Source organism: Ursus arctos, unplaced genomic scaffold (genome assembly GCF_023065955.2).
Source record: "Ursus arctos isolate Adak ecotype North America unplaced genomic scaffold, UrsArc2.0 scaffold_31, whole genome shotgun sequence".
Classification (NCBI taxonomy): Eukaryota; Metazoa; Chordata; class Mammalia; order Carnivora; family Ursidae; genus Ursus; species Ursus arctos.
Window position 1 is genome coordinate 23,619,750 of NW_026622997.1, and position 20,725 is coordinate 23,640,474.

General features: G+C 38.9%; 1 protein-coding gene and 1 pseudogene across 13 annotated transcripts in view; one reads left to right on the forward strand and one right to left on the reverse strand.

Moving 5' to 3' along the window:
* CDKAL1 (CDK5 regulatory subunit associated protein 1 like 1) overlaps positions 1 to 20,725 on the forward strand; it is an 811,149-nt gene that overhangs the window by 182,818 nt on the left and 607,606 nt on the right. For all 13 annotated transcript variants that reach the window (XR_007191477.2, XR_007191478.2, XR_007191476.2 and 10 more), the window contains one exon: positions 4,867 to 4,915. Coding sequence is in view for 10 of the 13 variants with exons in the window: in XM_048225746.2 (XP_048081703.1) it covers positions 4,867 to 4,915 (49 nt within the window). In the remaining 3 variants the exon portion in view is untranslated. The remainder of the gene's footprint in view (positions 1 to 4,866; positions 4,916 to 20,725) is intronic.
* Positions 8,497 to 9,276, reverse strand: LOC113264209 (40S ribosomal protein S3a-like; annotated as a pseudogene).

The following is a 20,725-nucleotide window of genomic DNA, read 5'->3' on the forward strand; positions in this document are numbered from 1 at the left end:
ATTATTTTTAAAAGATTTATTTTAGAGAGAACGTGCAGGGGCCGGGGGGAGAGAGAGAGAGGGTGAAGGAGTCTTAAGCAGACTCTGAGCTGAGCGTGGAGCCTGACACAGGGCTCGATCTCACAACCCTGAGATCAGGACCTGAGCCAAAACCAAGAGTCAGAGGCTTAACTGACTGCACCACCTTGGTGGCCCATATTGCTACTTTTGTAATAACAGCTTTTTTGAGCTATAATTTACACACTATACAGTGCTCTCATGTGATGTATGTAATTTAATGGTTTTTAATATATTCAGAATTATGCCACAATCACCACAATCAATCTTAGAATTTTTTTCATCCCTCCAAAAAGAAACTCAGCACTCCCTGGCAGTTTGTCTCATTTCTTTTACTGCCAGCCGTAGGCAGTCACTAATCTACTTTGTTGCTGAAGATTGACCTATTTCGGCCATTTCATATACATGGAATCATACGGTATTGGACTTTTTTTTAGTCTGGCTTCTTTCAGTACTGTTTTACATATAGTAGCCCCCCCTCCTTTATCTTTGGGGGATGTGTTCCAAGATCCCCAGTGCACGCTAGAAACAGTGGATTGTACCGAACCCTCTATATACTCTGTTTTTTTCCTATATGTACATACCTATGGTAAAGTTTAATTTATAAATTGGTGAAGTAAGAGATTAACAATTTCTACTAATAAAATAGAACAGTTGTAATCGCGGCTATAATAAAAGTATTATGCAAGGCAGTGTGTCACGTAATGTACTATGTGATGTGGTGTGTCTCTCAAAGTATCTTCATGGGGGCGCCTGGGTGGCACAGCGGTTAAGCGTCTGCCTTTGGCTCAGGGCATGATCTCAGCGTTCTGGGATCGAGCCCCACATCAGGCTCCTCCGCTATGAGCCTGCTTCTTCCTCTCCCACTCCCCCTGCTTGTGTTCCCTCTCTCGCTGGCTGTCTCTATCTGTGTTAAATAAATAAATAAAATCTTTAAAAAAAAAAGTATCTTCATGTACCGGAGTCATCCTACTGTACTCATCCTTCTCGTTGTGATGATGTGAGATGATACTATGCCTACGTGATGAGATGAAGATGAATGATATAGGCAGTGTGACCTAGTGTTAGGTTCCTCTTGACCTTCTGAGGATATGTCAGAGGGAGGACCATCTGCTTCTGGTTGGCAGGTAAATGAAACCATGGATGGGGGGGGCGGCGCTACTGTATATTATCTTTCCCTTTATGGTGTAATGATATTTCGTTGTATGGGTTTACCGCGTTTTGTTTATTCATCAGTTGATGAGAATTGAGTAGGTTCTACCTTTTGCTTATTTTGAATAATGCTGCTATGAACATTTGTGTATAAGGTTTTATGTAGACATATGTTTTTATTTCTCTTGGGTGTATACTTAGAACTAGGATTGCTGGATCCTATTGTAACTCTGCTGAGCTATTTGAGGCTCCGCCAGACTATTTTCCAAAGCAACTGCACTGTTTTACTACATTCCCACTAACAATGTAGGAGGGTTCCAGTTTCTCTGTATTTGTCTATGCTTGTTGTTGTCTGTCCTTTTGATGTAGCCATCCTAGTGGGTATGAAGTAGTATCTCATTATGGTAAAATATATGTAACATAAAAGTGACTACTTTGATTAATTTTAGGTGTGTTTCAGTGGCTTTAAGTGCATTCACACTGTTGTGCAACCATCACCACCATTAACCTCCAGAATGTTTTCATTTTAACAAACTGAAAATCTAGACCCATTAAACAATAGCTCCCTATTCCTCCATTGTGATTTTGATTTGCATTCCCTGATTGGCTAATGATATTGAACATTTTTTTCATATGCTTATTGGCCATTTGTACGTCTTCCTTGGCGAAGTGTCTATTCAGATCTTTTGCCCATTTTTATTTTTATTTTTATTTTTATTTTTTTTTATTTTTTTTTTTTTATTTTTTTAAGATTTTATTTATTCGACAGAGAGACAGCCAGCGGGAGAGGGAACACAAGCGGGGGGAGTGGGAGAGGAAGAAGCAGGCCCACAGCAGAAGAGCCCGACGTGGGGCTCGATCCCGGAACGCCGGGATCACGCCCTGAGCCGAAGGCAGACGCCCAACCGCTGTGCCACCCAGGTGCCCCCCATTTTTATTTTTTTAAAAATTTATTTATTTCAGAGACAGAAAGAGAGTTAAGAGCATGTGAGTAGGGGGAGGGGCAGAAGGAGAGAGAGAGAATCTCATGTGGACTCCGTGCTGAGCCTGGATCCTGATGCGGGGCTCAATCCCACAACCCTGAGATCATGACCTGAGCTGAAATCAAGAGTCAGGTGCTTAACTGACTGAGCCACCCAGGCGCCCCTGCCCATTTTAATTTTAATTTTTATTTTATCATTTTTTTAAAAGTAGGCTCCATGCCCAGTATGGAGCCCAATGCAGGGCTTGAACTCACAACCTTGAGATTAAGACCTGAGCTAAAATCAAAAGTCAGATGCTTAACCGACTGAATCGCTCATTTTTCCCCATTTTTGAATGATTTGTCTTTTTATTATTGAGTTGTGTATTTTAGATACAAATCTGAATCATACTATGTTTATGATTTGCAAAAAGGTCTTCCATTTTCTGTGTTGTCTTGTTACTTTCTTGATGGTGTCTTTGATGTATCAAGAGGTTTTAATTTTGATGGTGTTCAGTTTACCTTTTTCCTTTCGTTTGTGTTTTTGGTGTAATATCTGAAATATTACCATCTAACCTAAGGTTCACCTACATTTATGAATATGTTTTCTTCCAAGAATATTATAGTTTTAGCTAACCCTCAACTTTGTAATTTTTTAACTGCTCCTCCTCCAAGTAATTCTGACCCTTTTTTAGGGATCCTGCTTCTTTCTCAGTCTATGTGCTAAAAGACTGGATGCAGTGATCCCTTTGAGCTAATAGATATCCAGCTGCATAGAATACTTTGATGTTTTCGTTCCACCGTTGGGTTTTCTCCTATTCTACTACTTTTATTCACCGTCTTGTATCCTCAGCTGGTATCTTGGTCATTCATCCCCATTCACTGGGAAATTTGGCCAAATCTTCTTTCCTTGTCCTACCCGTGTCTCCTTTTTCCCCCCTTCTGTCTGTAGAAATAGTCTCTGTTTGCTGTATTTTCTTAGTTATGATTCATTACTATGAACTCACTGCTTCCCCTAAGTTCATTAACTCCCTTATTGTTAAGTCAGGCATATATATTCCAGTCTTTATGTTAACTTATTATTTCTGTAGCATTTGACCCTATTGGGTACTTTCCTCCTCTTTGAACTCTGTTATTCTGGCTTTGATCACATTCTATAAGGAAGCCACAGGAATTCTCTTCATAAAACTAGAAACTAGTGGTTCCAGTGAGGTGAGTTTGTTTGGGACCTAAGATCCAACAGAGATTTACTTTGCCTTTGGTGATTTCTCAAGTTAGTGCAACTACTACCATTATGCTGGGGTTGAGTGGTCAGAGGCAGAGCCGAATCCAGTTGTGTTCTCACAAGTCTTTCCTTAATTCCCATAACATACTGAGGCCAAAGTAATATTTAAAAGAGATTTGCCACTGCACTTTTTAAAAGGTTCTTACTCAGTTGAGTTCATTGCAGTACCATTGTATAATAATGAAAGATTAAAAATAACATAAGGGTCCATCAGTTGGGTAATGGGTGAATGCATTATGGTATATCTATACATGAGATACTAGGCAGCTAGTAAAATAAATGAAGTAGACCTATGAGTACTGATGCTGTATAGAAGAAAAAATAAAGACACAGGTCTGTTATTTTCTCTCTCATCTATCTGTTTACCTATTTATCTCATAATTTGTAAGAAAAAAGGACAGAACAGAGGTATATATAAATGTTCTGCATTGGGAAATGTCTTGGTATCTACTTATTGAGCTATTATGAAGTCATCTTAGGAGTGGAAATGGAGGATGTAGGATAATATGGGTTACTTTATTTCCTTTTTCTATTTCTAATTTCTTTGAATTTTTTCAGTGAGCATATCTTTCTTCTGTAATAAAGCAATGATTCGAAGATTTTAAGGCATAAGTAATATCAACTTATGACTCATTCTTTTTTGACTTTCTCTCTTCCCTTAGCTTCTTGCACTGTATCTTTGCTTTTTTCATTTTCCTTCTATACTCTAGCCACTGTAACTCAGTCTCCTTAGTGGGCTTCTCCTATCTTAATCCAGTTTAGCCCTGAAAAGTCACCTTTAGTTCCCTGAGAAGCATTCCTGGGTCACTCAGTCACAATTTATTACCTTTCCTCTGTGTTCCATGGCACCCCATGGTGTCTAGGGTAGGAGCTGTTATTATTTGATTTTGTATCCCATCGACCTGAGCACAGTGCCCAGCACACGGTAGACATCCATTAGAAAGGGGCTTCCATGTTAGAATAATAAAGCATAGAATTTGGGGTAGATCTCCTTAATACCAGCATGTCCTTTTGTGTAGGTTGTCATTTCATGCCATTTTTCTTGAAGAATGCAAAGAAGAGAATGTGTGTGTGAAGAGACATGTTTTAATTAAACGTCAGTTTATATCTCAGTATGTGTTGAGTTTATGTTGATAGGGTATGCTAACAGAACTCCAGGCAGTTTATTTAAATGTATTACGATTTCTTCAGTTATCATTGGAGGACAGGAGAGTGGTAATTTCATACTTCACTGTAACACAAAACATTAATACAGAATATTTTTTATAGCATCTCCCAATGCATTAATTAAAGAAAACCTATATTCGTGTGCTTGGAAAATGTGATACACTGACTCAAGCAGAAGGGTAAACACAAATTAATGTTTCTTATCCATGTAAATTGCTTGTCTAACAATTTGTTTTCTTTTTAGGTTCAACAGATAGATCGAGTGGTAGAAGTTGTGGAAGAAACAATTAAAGGTAATTGTTGAAAGTGGGATAAGCAAATGTATATGGTGGTCCCCCCTTCCTTACCTACAGTTTTGCTTTCTGGATACAGTTAGCCACAGTCATCCTATGTCCAGAAGCAGATGATCCTCCTTCTAACTTATCATCAGAAGGTCAATAGTGGCCTTATCCTACATCACAGTGCCTACCTTGGTCAACTGGCTTCCCATCATATCATCACAAGAAGGGTGAATATAGGACAGTAAGACACTAAGAGAGAGAGACACATACACATTCACATAACTTTTATTGCAGTCTGTACTTTTAATTTTTCTAGTTTATTATTAGTTATTGCTGCTAATTTCTTACTGGGCCTCATTTATAAATTAAACTTCATTGTAGCTATGTATGTATAGGGAAAAACACAGTACATACAGGGTTTGATACTATCTGTGCATAGTTTCAGGCATCCCCTGGGGGTCTTGGACTGTATCCTCTGGCTGATAAGAAGGGGGAACTGTTGTATTGTTTGAACTATATTATAAAAATATCACTTAACATTTATTTACATATAAAATTATAGCATTTTGTCCTTGACTGATTCATGCATTGACCAATCTAATACAGGAGGCATATATTTGATTGGCTTATAAATGAGTCAGGTCATAGTCCCTTTTTTTTAATCTCATTTTTATTTTTGTGTGAAATAGACTTCATTTGAGTTTCAGATCAGGAAGACATAATTTAATCAGTTTTAAAATAAGGAAATGAGAGACACCTGGGTTACTCAGTTGGTTAAGTGTCCGACTCGATATTGGCTCGGGTCTTGATCTCATGGTTGTAAGTTTGAGCCCCACGTTGGGTTCCACACCAGGCATGGAGCTGACTTAAAAAAAAAAAAAAAGTAATTTAAAAATAAAGAAAGGAAGGAAAGAAAGAAATGATTTTATTTATGTGGGTTTTTTTGCAACCTTATTGAGATACAGTTGACATTATGTGCATTTTTTTTAAATCACCTAATTAGTTGCAGTTACCCTATTTAAAATTATATTAAAAAATTTTTTTTTTTTATTTTTAAGTAATCTGTATACCCAGCATGGGGCTCAAACTCACAACCCTGAGCTCAAGGGTTGCATGCTTTTCCAACTGAGTCAGCCAACTGCCCCTATAAGTACTTTTAAAAGTAGTATTCAGTTTTGATATTCTTCTGAATATAATTTTTGTAGTTAACACTAGAAAAATAGAACTATGCTTTGTTTCGTTAGCCATGGTTCTTCGAACCAGATTCTTATTGAAGTGACTGAGAAATAAATTATCCTCAGTGCTGTGGTTTAATTTTTAAATACTCATGGTCCGTTTTCCTCCGTTAGATTAGTACAAATAAAAACCAATAATGGAATGTTGACATATTACATGAATTGAGCTGCTCACTTAAAATTTTGTTTTGTTATAAGTGGGAATTGTGTGTTTAAAAAAAAGAAAACGGACTGCTGTCACCACGTTGAGATTCCAACCACACACTTCCCTGCTAGCTTGTGTCTGCCACCTTCCACATGCTGTTCATTTATTTCGACTCCTTGATTTATTGGATGATCGTAGAATGTGAGAATTAGACTATACTTTAATCGTCTTTGAAATTTCAAAATAAAATGAAATACAGTGATTAAAAATGTAAAGCAGTGATCGTTTTGAATAGTTTGTCAAACTGGGTACCGGAGTCCCCACCTTGGAGAGCGTGTGAGTGCTGGCGTTTCTTGTGCAGCTCTGGTGTGACAGGCACGATGTTGAGCCTTTCGCCGGGATTACGTTGTTTAATCTTCACAAGAGCACTGTGAGGTGAAGTGGGTGTTAATATTTTCCTCATGCTTCAGACGAGGAAGTTGAGACGTGGGGCGTTCAGCTAGCGAGTGGCAGGGTCGGGACTGGCATCCCGCAGGCGCACTCCAGGCCTGTGCTTGTGAGTCTGGTGCTGCATTCGTGCCGCGGTGCTGTACCTTCTCTCATCTCTCCCACCCGACAGTCACTGTGTTAGTGGTTGACTGAGTTTCTGGAAGTAGTGCTCCAGGATGCTTGCGGGTTGTTGTCTTACTCCTCTTTTGTCTTAAGTACCAGCACCAGGATGGGCACTCAGTATATACATATATATTAAATTAATGGTGATGAAGTTAGCACAGGAGAAAATCTAGGCGACCTGGGGTATGGTGATGACTTTTTAGATGCAACACTAAAGGCTTGATCTATAAAAGAAATAATGGGCAAGGTGGACTTATAAAAATTAAAAATGTCTCCTCTGCAAAAGACACTGTCCAGAGAGTGAGAAGACAAGCCATGAACTGGGAGAAGATGTTGGCAAAAGATGTATCTGATGAAGGACTGTTATCCGGAATATATAAAGAACTCTTAAAACTCAATGACAAGAAAATAAATAAGCCAGTTAAAAAATGGACTAAATACCTCATCAGACACCTCACCAGAGAAGATACATAGATGGAGAATAAGCATATGAAAAGATGCTCCACGTCCTGTGGCATCAAGGAAATGCAATTAAGACAAGATACCACTGCACACTCATATGTATGGCTAAAATTGGATCACTGATAACCGCAAATGCTGGTGAGGATATGGAGCAGCAGGAACTCCCATTCACTGCTGGTAGTAGTTCGAAACGGTACAGCCATTTTGGAAAACAGTTTGGCAGTTTCTTACAAGACTAATATATTTTTCCCATACGATCCAGCAACCATGCTCCTCGGCATATACCCAGAGGGGCTGAAAATTTGTGTCCACACAAAAACCTGCACAAAGATGTTTATTCAATAGTTACCAAAAGTTGGAAAGAACTAAGATGCCCTTCAGTAAGTGAATGGGTGAACTGTGGTCCATGCAGGCAATGGGATATTGTTCAGTGCTGAAAAGAAATGAGCTATCTGGTCATGAGAATACATAAAGGAAACTTAAATGCACATTACTAAGTGAACGAAGCCAATCAGAAATGGCTACACACGGTGTGGTTCCAACTCTGTGACTTCTGCAAAAGGAAGAGCCAGTAAAAAGATCAGTGTTGCCAGTGTTGGGGCAAGGGGAGGAAGATGAATCAGCAGAGTACAAAGGAATGTTTTAGGGCGGTGATACTATTCTATATGATACTGTAATGGTGGATACATGTCGTTATATATTTTCCCAAACCCATAGAATGTTCAACACCATGAGTGAATTGTAATATAGTCTTTGGGTGACTGTGATGTGTCAGCATGGGTTCATTGATGTTACAAAGGTACCATTCTGGTGGAGGATGTTGATAATAGGGACAACTAGGGGGGTGGTATATGGGAAGCTCTGTACTTTTCTGTGCTGTTTTGCTGTGGACCTAAAACTGATCTAAAAAATAAAGTCTAATAAAAAACAGCCAGTAGTAATATTGTTCTCTGAAGGCTGCCAAATTGCTTGCAGAGGGATTTCTATAGGAAATCATGGAAGGTTTAAAGGTAAACTACATTTTTCTATACTGACCATACTTCTGACACCAAATGTGTAGATTTTTGATACCAAGCAATTTTTAAAATTTAAACATCACAAATAAGATTTTTTATTTGTCACCATTAAATGTCTGAATTTTAAACAGATTCTTGGACTAGAGGCTCATATCCGTCCGTTCGTTCAACTTTATACTGGTCTCATCCCTGGTAGCTTTTCCAGACCTACTGCCTTCATCATGAAGCTTCATGAGCTTTCCTTTCCCAGTTCAAACTTGGGCTTCTTTAGCATGTTTACTCTTCTAACAAAGACATCATGGAGTGGATGAATAGATGGGCAGCCCTTTTGTATGTCTTTTCCGATGCTGCCTGGAATCTGCTTATTGACCATTCCTTTCAAGTCATTTGTGTGCACGTCTCGGTCATGATTTCTGTCATCTTTTTCTGAATTTGGACCTGTTGGTGCTGAGCTTAAGAGGTCTTCTGAATATGATTGTTGCATTTTTAACTAAAATCAACACAAAATAGATGACATGGTAGTTTTGACATGAACATGTGCTTCAGTCAAAGTCTGTCATTTTTTGACCATGGAGCACATTTTGTCACTGGTAAGATCCACGCCATGCTAATTCACCAGTTTTTGCCCTGAACATCCTCAATAATTAGCTTGAATTTTCTAAATGCAACTTCTTCATTATGCAGATCAGCAAGGCTTACTTCAAAAACGCAACTCTTGGGGCCAACAGATGCAATTTTGGTTCCTTGAGTTCTCGTGACTAGTGTTTTTTCCAGTATTTCTTATACTGAACATAGCTGGTGCTTTCACATCATACGAATCTTTCTTAGAAAATGGATCAACCACTTTCTTCTTGCCTCCCTTTTGCTGCCTTTTGTAAGGTGTTTGTTCTTCCGAATTGCCATGGTGCTGCTCAGGGAGCCAAAGGGGCTATACCAAGCAATTTTGACTCTATCTGGAGTGAGTGCAGACCTCACTGGTTAAAGGCTCAGTTCCATTTGAATACCCGCCACTTCAGATGCCAACTGCAAGTCCAGACTGTCACCTGTACTTCTGATAGACCAACTCTAAGTTGGGTTCTCACAACCCTTTACTTAGGTTTGATAATTTGCTAGAGTAGGTCATAGAACTCAGGAAAACTGCAACTCAGGAACATGCAAATGGAAGAAATGCACAGGGCAAGCTATGTGGTAATGGAAGTGGAGCTCCCATGCCTCTCTGGTTATGCCATCCTCCCAGCGCCTCAATACATTCACTAACCTGGAAGCTCACCAAACCCCATCATTAGGGGTTTTTTGTAGAGTCTACATTATGTAGGCATGCTTGATGAAATCATTGACCATTGGTGATTGAACTCCCAAAGGTGGGGGCTGGGGCTGAAAGATCCAACCCTCTAATTACATCTTTGGTTCCTTCGGCAACCAGCCCCCATCCTCTAAGAGTTATCTCATTAGCATAAATTCAGATATGATTGAAAGGGGCTTATGATGAGTAACCAAAAATGCTCCTTTTACCCTTGTCACTCAGGGAATTATATGAGTTTTAGGGGCCCTGTATCAGGAACTGAAGATGAAGACCAAATATATATTTCCTGTTATATTACAATATCACAGAAGGCCTATCACCTCTGGGTTGAGTTGATTGGGGATGGCTTCTCACCGAAGAGTTTTTGCCTGAGTGGTTTTATTGGGGAGATTGAAATTGTATTTAATGTGAGAGCCCACAATGAGGATGAGTTAAAGATGAAGTTGATGGGGTTGTTCCCTGGCAGATTGGCTTGAGGGTGGCAAGGCTGATGAATTAAGTATTAGTAATGCAGCAGGAGAACTTTGGAGGTGGAAGAAATAATTTTGGTAGGTGCTCTTAGTTGCAGATAAGGAAGCTGAGGTAGGGAAGCTGTCAAGTGAGTCATCATAGATCTCCTGGTTCGTGGGGATCTAGGCCTGCCCGTGAACTTCTGTTCTTCACTTTCTATTGCCAGTATTTCATTTAGTGAAATAATGTGGCATTTGTAGCAGTTAATTAGTCCTTGGTTGACTTTCAGCAGGTTGCTTTTCTGAGGCTCAGTTTCCTTAGTTCAAAGTGGAGAGGATTAAATGGATATGACTTTTGAGATACCTGGGACATACTACAGGATCAGTTTTTGTTACTCTTTATATATTCTTATTACCTCCTTAATACCCAGACTGCTGAAATAATCTAGCAGGTAGAAGTGACTCTTCTTCCCATCTGACTTCGCTGCTACCATTTTCCTGGGGTTATGTACACTCCTGCACGTGTTCCTTCAGTGGTTACCAGTTCCTGCCGAATGAAGGTGTGACTTCTTAGTGTGATCTTAATGACATTTTCCTCTATCCTGTCCTTTTCACTCTTCCGTCCACTGATTCCGTATGTACACCTTTTGCTCCAGCCAAATGTGCTATTTGATGTTTCTTGTGTGGTATTTGCAGCTTGCTCTGTGTTTCCCTGAGGGTCCTGCCCATGAGTGGATGCGTTCTGTTTACTCTTACAGACCCATTCTCCACCCTGACGTGTGTCCATGGATGCGGATCTGTGTGTATTGAGTCAGTAGGACCCTTGCTTTTTGGTGTCTGAGAGGATTTTTCCAGCTGGAGGTTGGAGGTGTGACTTGAGTGTGAGATAGCAGTATTTGTCACGCTTTCTCACTCTCTTCTTCCGAGCGTCTGCTGGTTTTGTGCTTCCCTCAGCGGGGGGCCACAGAGCCTGTCAGGTGGCCCACTCTATTCAGCTGTTTCTCCAGGTTCTTCTAACCGTTCCCTTCCTTTGCTTTCTCAGGCCCAGGGGTGGAAACAGCACCCCATTGTTGTCAGCCTGAGAGTATTGCATTGTCTCTTGTTGGTTTTCCTAACCTTGCCAAACCTTAGTAAATAGTCCCTTTATTAAAACCTCTTCAATTATGCAGTGTGCCATCTGCTTTGCTGGGACCCTGATTGATAAATGCTCCATGGAGAAGCGAGTCTTTGCCCAGAAGGGCCAGATGGAATACAGCCTGACAAGAGGATTTTGCCACCACTGTCTTGTTTCCACATTTGATTCCTGTTGGGCTCTCTTCATATGTCTTCTTTGAAGGGGGTTTGGACATACAGCTTCTGCCACGGCCTCTCTGCATTTTTCTTACTGTTTATGGTATATCAAATGATGTTTTAAAAATGTATTAATAAGCTACATTGATGCCCAAAGCATTTAACTATTGCAATTAACATAAAACCATATAAAGTGTATTCCATTTGTATCTGTCTTGATTGGAACAAAATGGAAAGTTCCAAGTTATTCTGAATGAATCTTCCCTATTTTAATAGTGGCCTGAAAATTCCATCCATTCATAGCATTTGCTTTAGGAGAGAACAGGTTATAATGAATTTAGGATTTTCTTCTGTATCATCTTGATAATTCAACAAGGCATATAACTGATTCTGAGGGAAGATGTATGGAGTTTAAAAGATTTACATTTCTTTCTTTCTTTTAAAATATTCATGCACCTTAGTCTTGGTTTACATGGTCACTAGAACCTTTTTTTTTTTTTGTATGAAAGCTCTGAAGGGAATATTAATCTGTATTTCTTCTGCTATGTGTACATTATGTCCTCCAAACCCGTCCCCCAAAAAATCCTTTAAAAAAATTCTTGTCTTTGTAAAAATAATCTACTGGATAACTTAAGACAAATGATTGCAAGTAAATATTGCCTATTGAAATTAGAAGAATGTTTTTACTATTAAGTCATATTTCTTCCCCACTCCACCTCTAATAAAAGAGGTCTTCATTGTTATTAATGTGTTTGCTGGTATTTCATTCAGTCTAATTCCAAATGCCTCCAGTGTCGGTAATTCAAGACTTTCCCAATATGGCACAATCTGCAAGTTTAATTGATTTTCCGTTTCCCTTTAACTTCTTAGTAATTGATGCAGTCTTGGATTAGACTGACCTAAATTCCCAGGGTACTTCACCAAATAGCTCCTTCTAATTTAACACATTGCTGTTCACCTTCACTCTGTCGAATTTTGTACTTTGCATTTGGTACGAATTCAGAGTATAAACTTTTTGTGAATTGAGACTGGAAGGCAAAACTATTTCCAGCGTGGTTTTCATACGTGTTAATAACTGAGCGACCTCCCAAACGGCCCGTGGAGATTTCCTTGAGGCTGCTTTCCAAACTGAATGAGTAAGTGAACTGAGCTTGGCTACGTCACGTGGTCCGTCTGGGACGGTATTGGACTGCAAAAGCACGTCTACTTTTTCAGGATTTGTTTTTCAGTAAAATAATGTTATTGATTTTCAAAATATGCTTTGAAGGGACTCTTCTCTGCATCCTCTCAATATGTGTAATCACCGCCACAGTTATATAGTCTGAATATGCTGGGAGGTGTTGCACATTGGTTTTACATATTGGGAATACTTCCCGGTCTCACTGGTGTAATTAAATAAGTGATAACTTCTATCTCGTAATAACTAAAGCAGCCAGGAATTTATGGCTGTGGTTTATTTAGTTTTTTACAATGAGCCTGTTTTATGTACCATGTTAATACATGATTATAGTGTCGCAAACACTGCATTTTGCCACCTTCTTAAATGTGTCAGTTTGTCTTTTCCTCTTCCTTTGCCTCATTCTCCCCTCCTGACGGTTCCCCCAGATTAGCAGTAGGATTCTAACTTTACTTATTTGCCCTCTATACTTCAATGTACATTATTTCTAGAATGAATTTTTTAATCCGTTGTATCTTTTATTTTGTCTAATATTTTTCTTCCTCTAAAGGTTTTAAAACTAAAATAAACACTTAAGTGTGCCCCCCCCAGGTGGATTCTGCTGCTTTATGATTCAGAATTGTTTTATATGTTTTTGGTTTGTCTTTAATTATGCTGCTTTAGTATGCTCATCACTTACATTTCCTTTTTTGTTCAAAGATGCATTTTCTTAATGGGTTTGAAGCCACCTTTTATTATTAATGGAATTAATTTTTTATGAAGTCCTGGTCTTTCATTAACTTCTGTTTCTTCATTCTGGGATGGGGCTACAAGGGGGAGGGTACAAGGTGTCGAATAGTTTGTTAGTTTGACGATCTTACTGGAGTTTTCACATAACACACTGTTATAATGGTTCACTGGATTTGATTGTTCAAAACAAGGTAAGGAAATTACTTTCAGCTTGAACCTCTTGGGCTTCCCATGACCCAACCTTCCTATTAGTGGTCCCACTGATCTATCTGGAAATGTAGCCCCATCCTTCCTTGTTTAAATATTAACGAGGAATTGCCTACTGTGAAAATTGGACGTTCATGTTAACTCTTGCATTTTTTTTTTTTTTAAACACAGGTGGGACCATGTCCCTCCTTTACTCTGACTTCTGTGGTGCCCCCCCCTCCAACCCCTCCCCCCAACTCAGAGTAAAAGGCAAACTTGTACAGTGACCTCTAGGGATCGGTATGGGCTGCTTCCTCCGCAGTTTCCACTACTTTCCTCTCCTCCAGCTCTGCCCCCTTTTCATTCTGCTTTGGATGCATTGATCTCTTTGATGTTTCTCTCCCCTCCAGTTTAATGGAGAAATAATTGACATACATCACTCTATAAGTTTAAGAGATACAGCACGATGGTTAGATTTCTATGTATTGTGAAATGATTACCAAAGTAGGTTCAGCCAACCTGTACCTTCTCATATAGGAACAATCAAAAGGAAAGAAGGAAGAAAAATTTTCTCTTTGTGGTGGGAACTCTTAGGATTAACTCTCCTAACAGCTTTCGGGTATGCCATACAGCAGTGTTAGCTGTGGTCATCAGGTTGTACATTACATCCCTAGTACTTACTTATCTTATAACTGGAAGTTTGTACCTTTTGACCACCTTCCTCCAGTTGCCTCTTCTCTCCTCCACTGCCCCCCCGCCCATGGTAACCACAAATCTGATCTCTTTTATTATGAGTTGTTTTTTTTTTTCCCTCTTCTTCCTCTTCTCAATCCCCTCATATAAGTGAGATCATACAGTATTTGTCTTTCGTAGTTCACTCAGCAGAATGCCTTCAGGGTCCACCCATGTAATTGCAAATGGTAGGATTTCCTTATTTTTTTGTGGCTGAATAATATTCCATTGTGAATATATACCACAACTTCTTTATCCATTCATCCATTGATGGATACTTAACATAGTTTCTGTGTCTTAGCTCTTGTAAATAATACTGCTTAAAATATGGGAGTGCAGATATCTTTGTGAGTCAGTGTTTTTAATCACCTTTGGATGTATTTTTAGAAGTGGAATATGCTAGATCCTATGGTAGTTCTAGTTTTAATTTTTTGAGGATCCTCCATAGTGTTTTCCATACCATTTATAATCCTACCAGCAGTGCACAAGGGTTGCCTTTTTTCCACATGCTTACCATCATTTATCTCTTGTGTATTTTGATGATGGTCATTCTAATAGGTGTGAGGTGGTATCTCATTGTGTCTTTAATTTGCATTTCCCTAATGACGAGGGATGAAAGGTAGTATAGACATTTTTTTCCCCAATGGCTTTCTTTTTTTTATTATAATATTTTTTTATTATGTTAGTCACCATACAGTACATCCCTGGTTTCCGATGTAAAGTTCGATGATTCATTAGTTGCGTGTAACACCCAGCGCACCATGCAATACGTGCCCTCCTTACTACCCATCACCACTCTGTCCCATTCCCCCACCCCCTCCCCTCTGAAGCCCTCAGTTTGTTTCTCAGAGTCCATAGTCTCTCATGCTTCATTCCCCCTTCTGATTACCCCCCTTTCTTTATCCCTTTCTTCCCCTACTGATCTTCCTAGTTCTTATGTTCCATAGATGAGAGAAACCATATGATATTGTCTTTCTCTGCTTGACTTATTTCACTTAGCATTATCTCCTCCAGTGCCATCCATGTTGCAGCAAATGTTGAGAAATCGTTCTTTTTGATAGCTGAGTAATATTCCATTGGTAGTATAGACATTTTAACAACATTTGTTCTTCCAAACCATGAGCATGGAATGTCTTTCCATTTCTTTGTGTCATCTTGAATTTCTTTCATTAGTGTTTTATAGTTTTCAGAGTACAGATCTTTCACCTCTTTGACTAAGTTTATTTCTAGATATTTTATTGTTTTTGATGCAATTATAAATGGGATTGTTTTCTTTTTCTTTTTTCTTTCTTTTTTCCTTTTTTTTTTTTTTTTAACTGGTTCAGGATTGTTTTTATTTTCAGAGCCTGCAACAGTTGGTCAGCAATGCTAGCTAAGCTGGTACAATCTGAAGGCCATCCCACTTCCCTTTCCAGGTGTTCACCAACAGAATCCCTACAAACAAGATTAGAGATCAATTGAGATGTATCTCCATGTGTGGTGAGAGGGAGAAGAGGCCTTCCTCTCTCCTCATGTTCCCCTTCTCCCCAGTTACTTTTTCTAACAAGATTGTTTTCTAGCCAAGTGCAACTCAAACTCATAACAGCTACCAGCCATCTTCAATACCACTGCTTCTAGAATGAGGAAGCAAAGTAAGACAAGAGTGGGATTGTTTTCTTAATTTCAATTTCTGTACATTGATTTTGTATCCTGCGACTTTACTGAATTCATTTATCAGTTCTAGTAGTTTTTTGGTGAAGGTTTTTTGGTTTTCTGTATCTAGTATCATGTTATCTGCAAATAGAGTTTACTTCTTCCTTAACCAGTTTTTGGATGCCTTTTATTTTTTTAAGTTGTCTAATTGCTGTGGCTAGGACTTCTGGTTCTGTGTTGAATGAAAGAAGTAAGAGTGGACATTCTTTTCTTGTTCCTGACCTTGAGGGTAAAGCTGTCAGTTTTTCAGCATTGTGTATGATGTTGGCTGTGGGTTTGTTATATGTGGCCTTTTTTAGGTTGAGATATGTTCCCTCTAGACCTGCTTTGCAGAGGGTTTCTATCATGAATGGATGCTGTCCTTTGTTGAATGCTTTTTCTGCATCTATTGAAATGATCATATGGTTTTTTTCCTTTCTCTTATTGATGTGATGTATCACGTTGATTGTTTTGCAAATATTAAACCACCCTTGTATCTGGGAATAAATCTCCCTAAATAAATCATGATATATGATTTTTTAAATATATTGTTGGTTTTGACTGGCTAATATTTTGCTGATGATTTTTGCATCCATATTAATGAGAGGTATTGGCCTGTAGTTCTCTTTTTTATGGTGTCTATCTGATTTTGGTATTAGGGTGATATTGGCCTTATAGAATGAATTTGGAAGCTTTCCTTTCTCAAGTTTTTTGGAACAGTTTGAGAAGAATAGCTATTAAAATAGCTATTTCTTCTTGAAATATTTGGTAGAATTTGCCTGTGAAACTCTCTGGTCCTGGACTTTTGCTTTTTGGGAGTTTTTTGATTACTGGTTCAGTTTCATTGCTGGTCATTGGTCTGTTAAAATTTTCTATTTTTTCCTGCTTTAGTTTTGGTAGGTTGTATGTTTCTAAGAATTTAGCCATTTCTTCTAGGTTGTCCAATTTGTTGGCATATAGGTTTTCATAATATTCTGTCACAGTTGTATTTCTCCTCTTTAGTAATTTTATTTGGGTCCTTTCTCTTTCATTTTTTAAATGAGTCTTGCTATAGGTTTATCAATTTTGTTGATCTTTTCAGAGAACCAGCTTCTTGTTTCATTGATCTGTTGTTTTTTTAGTTTCTGTATTATTTATTTCTGCTCTAATCTTTATTGTTTCCTTCCTTTTGATGGGTTTGAATTTTGTTTGTTCTTTTTCTAGCTCCTTGAGGTATAAGGTTAGGTCATTGGAGATTTTTCTTCTTTAAGTAGGCCTGTGTTGCTGTAAACTCTTAGAATGACTTTTGCTGCATCCCAAATATTTTGGACCATTTCGTTTTCATGTAATTTTTGATTTCTTGATTAACCTATTCATTGTTTAATAGCATGTTATTTAACCTCCATGTATTGTGCTCATCCAGATTTTTTCTTAGAGTTGATTTCTAGTTTCATAGCCTTGTCAAAAAGATGCATGGTATGACTTCAGTCTTTTTGTATTTGTTGAGACTTGTTTTTTGGCCTAATATGTGATCTATTCTGGAAAATGTTTCATGTGCACTTGCTGTTTTAGGATGGAGTGTTCTGAATATATCTGTTATATCCATTTGGGCCAATGTGTGTTTCAAAGCCACTGTCCTTGTTGATTTTCTGTTTGGATGATCTGTCCATTGAGGTAAGTGGTGTTAAAAGTCCTCTACTATTATTGTGTTATTATTGATCAGTTCCTTTATGTTCGTTATTAGCTGTTTTATATATTTGGGTGCTCCCATTCTGGGTGCACAAATATTTACAATTGTTATATCCTGTTGTTGGATGGTCCTCTTTATGATTATATAGTGTCCTTCTTTGTCTCTTGTTATAGTCTGTTTTAAAGTCTGTTTTGTCTGATGTAAGTATTGCTCCCCTGCTTTCTTTGAGCATCCATTTGCATGATAAATGTTTCTCCATCCCCTCACTTTCAATCTGCAGATGTTTTTCAGTCTGAGATGTGTCTATTGTAGGCAGCTTATAGGTGGGTACTGGTTTCTTAATCTTCTCTGTCACCCTATGCCTTTTGATTGGAGCATGTAGTCCATTCAGAGTAATTATTGATAAATAGATATTTATTGCCATTTTGGTACTTGCTTTGTGGTTGTTTCTGTAGATTTTCTCTGACCCTTCTCTTGCTCTGTTTCATGATTTGTTGGCTTTCTTTAGTGGTATATTTGGGTACCTTTCTTTACATTCTTTGCATATCTATTACTGGGTTTTGATTTATAGTTACCATTGGTTTGTATATAACATCTTCTGCATATAGTAGTCTGCATTAAGTTGATGGTCACTTAAGTTTGAACCCATTCTTTACTCCTCTCCCCACCCCCACATTTTAGGTATATGGTACCATATTTTGCATACTTTTATTTTATGAATCCCTTGACTGATTTTTATAGAAATATTTATTTTTACTACTCTTGTGGTTTCTTTATTTTTCTTTTTTTACTTTTCATACTCTTACTTATGGCCTTCCTTTTCACTCAGAGTCCCCTTTAATATTTCTTGCAGGGCTGGGTTAGTGCTCATGAAGTCCTTCAGTTTTTGTTTGTCTGAGAAACACTTTCTCTCTCTTCTGTTCTGAATGGTAGCCTTGTTGGATAGAGCATTTTTGGTTGTAGATTTTTCCCTTTTAACATTTTGAATTTATCATGTCACTCCCTAATGATCTGCAAAATTTCTCCTGAAAAATTGGCTGATAGGCTTATGTGGTTTCCCTTTTATGTAACTGTCTTCTTTACTCTTGTTGCCTTAAAATTTTTTTCTTTATTACTACTTTTTACCATTTTAATTACTATGTGTCTTTGCGTGAACCTCCTTGTGTGAATTTGGGGGGATATCTCTGTGCCTCCTAGATCTGGATATCTGTTTCCTTCCCCACATTGGGGAGATTTTCAGCTATTATTTCTTCAAATAAATTTTCTGCCCCCTTTCTCTCTTCTTTTCAAGTCTATATAATGTGGATGTTATTACACTTGATGAAGCCACTGAGTTCCCTAAGGCTATTCTCAGTTTGCATAATTTTCTGTCCTCTCCTCTGCTCAGTTTGGTTTCTTTTCATTACTCTGTCTTCCAGGTCATTAATTCTGTGCTTCATCTAGCCTGCTATTTATTCCATGGAGTGTATTTTTAATTTCATTTATTGCATTCTTGGTCTCTGATTGGTTCTTCTTTTTATCTTTGTGTTAAGGGTCTCACTAATGTCCTCCACTCTTTTCTTCAGTCCAGTGAGTATCTTTATGATGATTACTTGAAGTTCTCAGTCACATGTATTACTTAACATCCATTTCACTTTGGTCTCTTGCCGTGGTTTGGACCTGTTCTTTCATTTGGGAGATGTTTCTGTCTCCTCACTTTGTCTGGCTTTCTGTGTCTGTTTCTGTGTGTTAGGAAAGTCAGCTACTTCTCTTGCTCTCAATGATAATAGGCTTATAGAGAAGAGAAGAGGTCCCATAGTACAGTGTCCCCTGTTCCCCAGGGCCTGACTCTACAGGGAGTGTCTCCTATGTGTATTGCATGTGCCTTGCTGTTGAGTCTTCAGCCTCTTTTTCCTTCAGTCCAGTTATCTGCAGATGCTCTCTTTGCCTGTCGTGCGGTAGTCTGCTTGTGAAATGAGAACTGCTCCCACCACTGCTGGAACAGAGATCCTGCAAAATGCACAGGTCAGGAGATGTGGTGCTGGCAGGGTTTGCGCCAGTCTTCTAGAGGAAGGACCTGCAGTGCTGGGACTAACTGGAGGGTGACTGGGAAGGGTGGACCATCGAAGTGAGGTGGGGGTGGGGGATGCTTTTCGCAAATAAGTTGGGTAAAGAGTACTAGTTCTGCACAGCCTCCCGCAGGTGGCCCTTGTTTATATGCCGATGAGGCTGGGTTGGGAGATGGCTCCTGCCAGCTCCTTTGTTCCTCGAGGGGTCTTCCTGCCATGCTCTGAGATGATACATTCTTCCTCCCATGTACGGCCCTCCCGCCCCCCACCATTTTTAAACCGCTGGCTCCACACTCTGTCTGCTCAGGCTGTTTGTTGTGCTGTTTCTTTAAAGGTGGGGACTCTGTTTCCTAAAGTCCTCCAGACTCTGCCAGAGCCGAGCCCACCAATTTTTAAAATTTCAGGCTTTAAGGCCAACTGGTTTCAAGAATTCATGATATTCAGCCCCTCTCACTTTGAAGGAAGAATGTTACAGAGACTCGTCCTTCCCATTCCTGGGCTTCCGTGTGAGAGTCTGTTTTCTGCCCTTCCTCAAGCCCCACCAGTCCCCTCCCCATCGCGGATGGCCACATTCACTTTTGCTCCCAGACCACAGTCTTTGCCCTTCTTACATTCTTTGATGTGGCCGCTTGCCTGCCTTTAGTTGTGGAGTTCTTTCTGCCAATCTTTGGGTCCTTTCCTGAGTTATTTATGTTAATACGGGTGTTATCTAGTGGTGTCAGTGGGATGAGGTGAGCTTAGGGTCTTCCTGGGCCATCTTCTCAGCTGACTTTCTGAAATAATTGTTGATAGGTAAGTATGTGTACTATTGCCATTCTGTTCATTGTTTTCTGGTTGCTTTGTAGACCTTTTTTTTCTTATTCTGTCCTTTTCTGTGTTTTGATGTTCTTTGTATTCGTATGCTTTGCCTTGCATATCATGTTTTTTGTGTGTAATTCATTTTTCCCTTATGGTTACCATGAAGCTTATATAAAATATTTTAAGCTTTCAAGGCTTCCTCTGAACTCAATGACTTACTGTCCATACTTAATAGGTCTCCTTTGGCGGAGATAGTTCTTTACCAGTGAGCTCAGTTTGGGTTTCTGGGTGTGTTTGTTG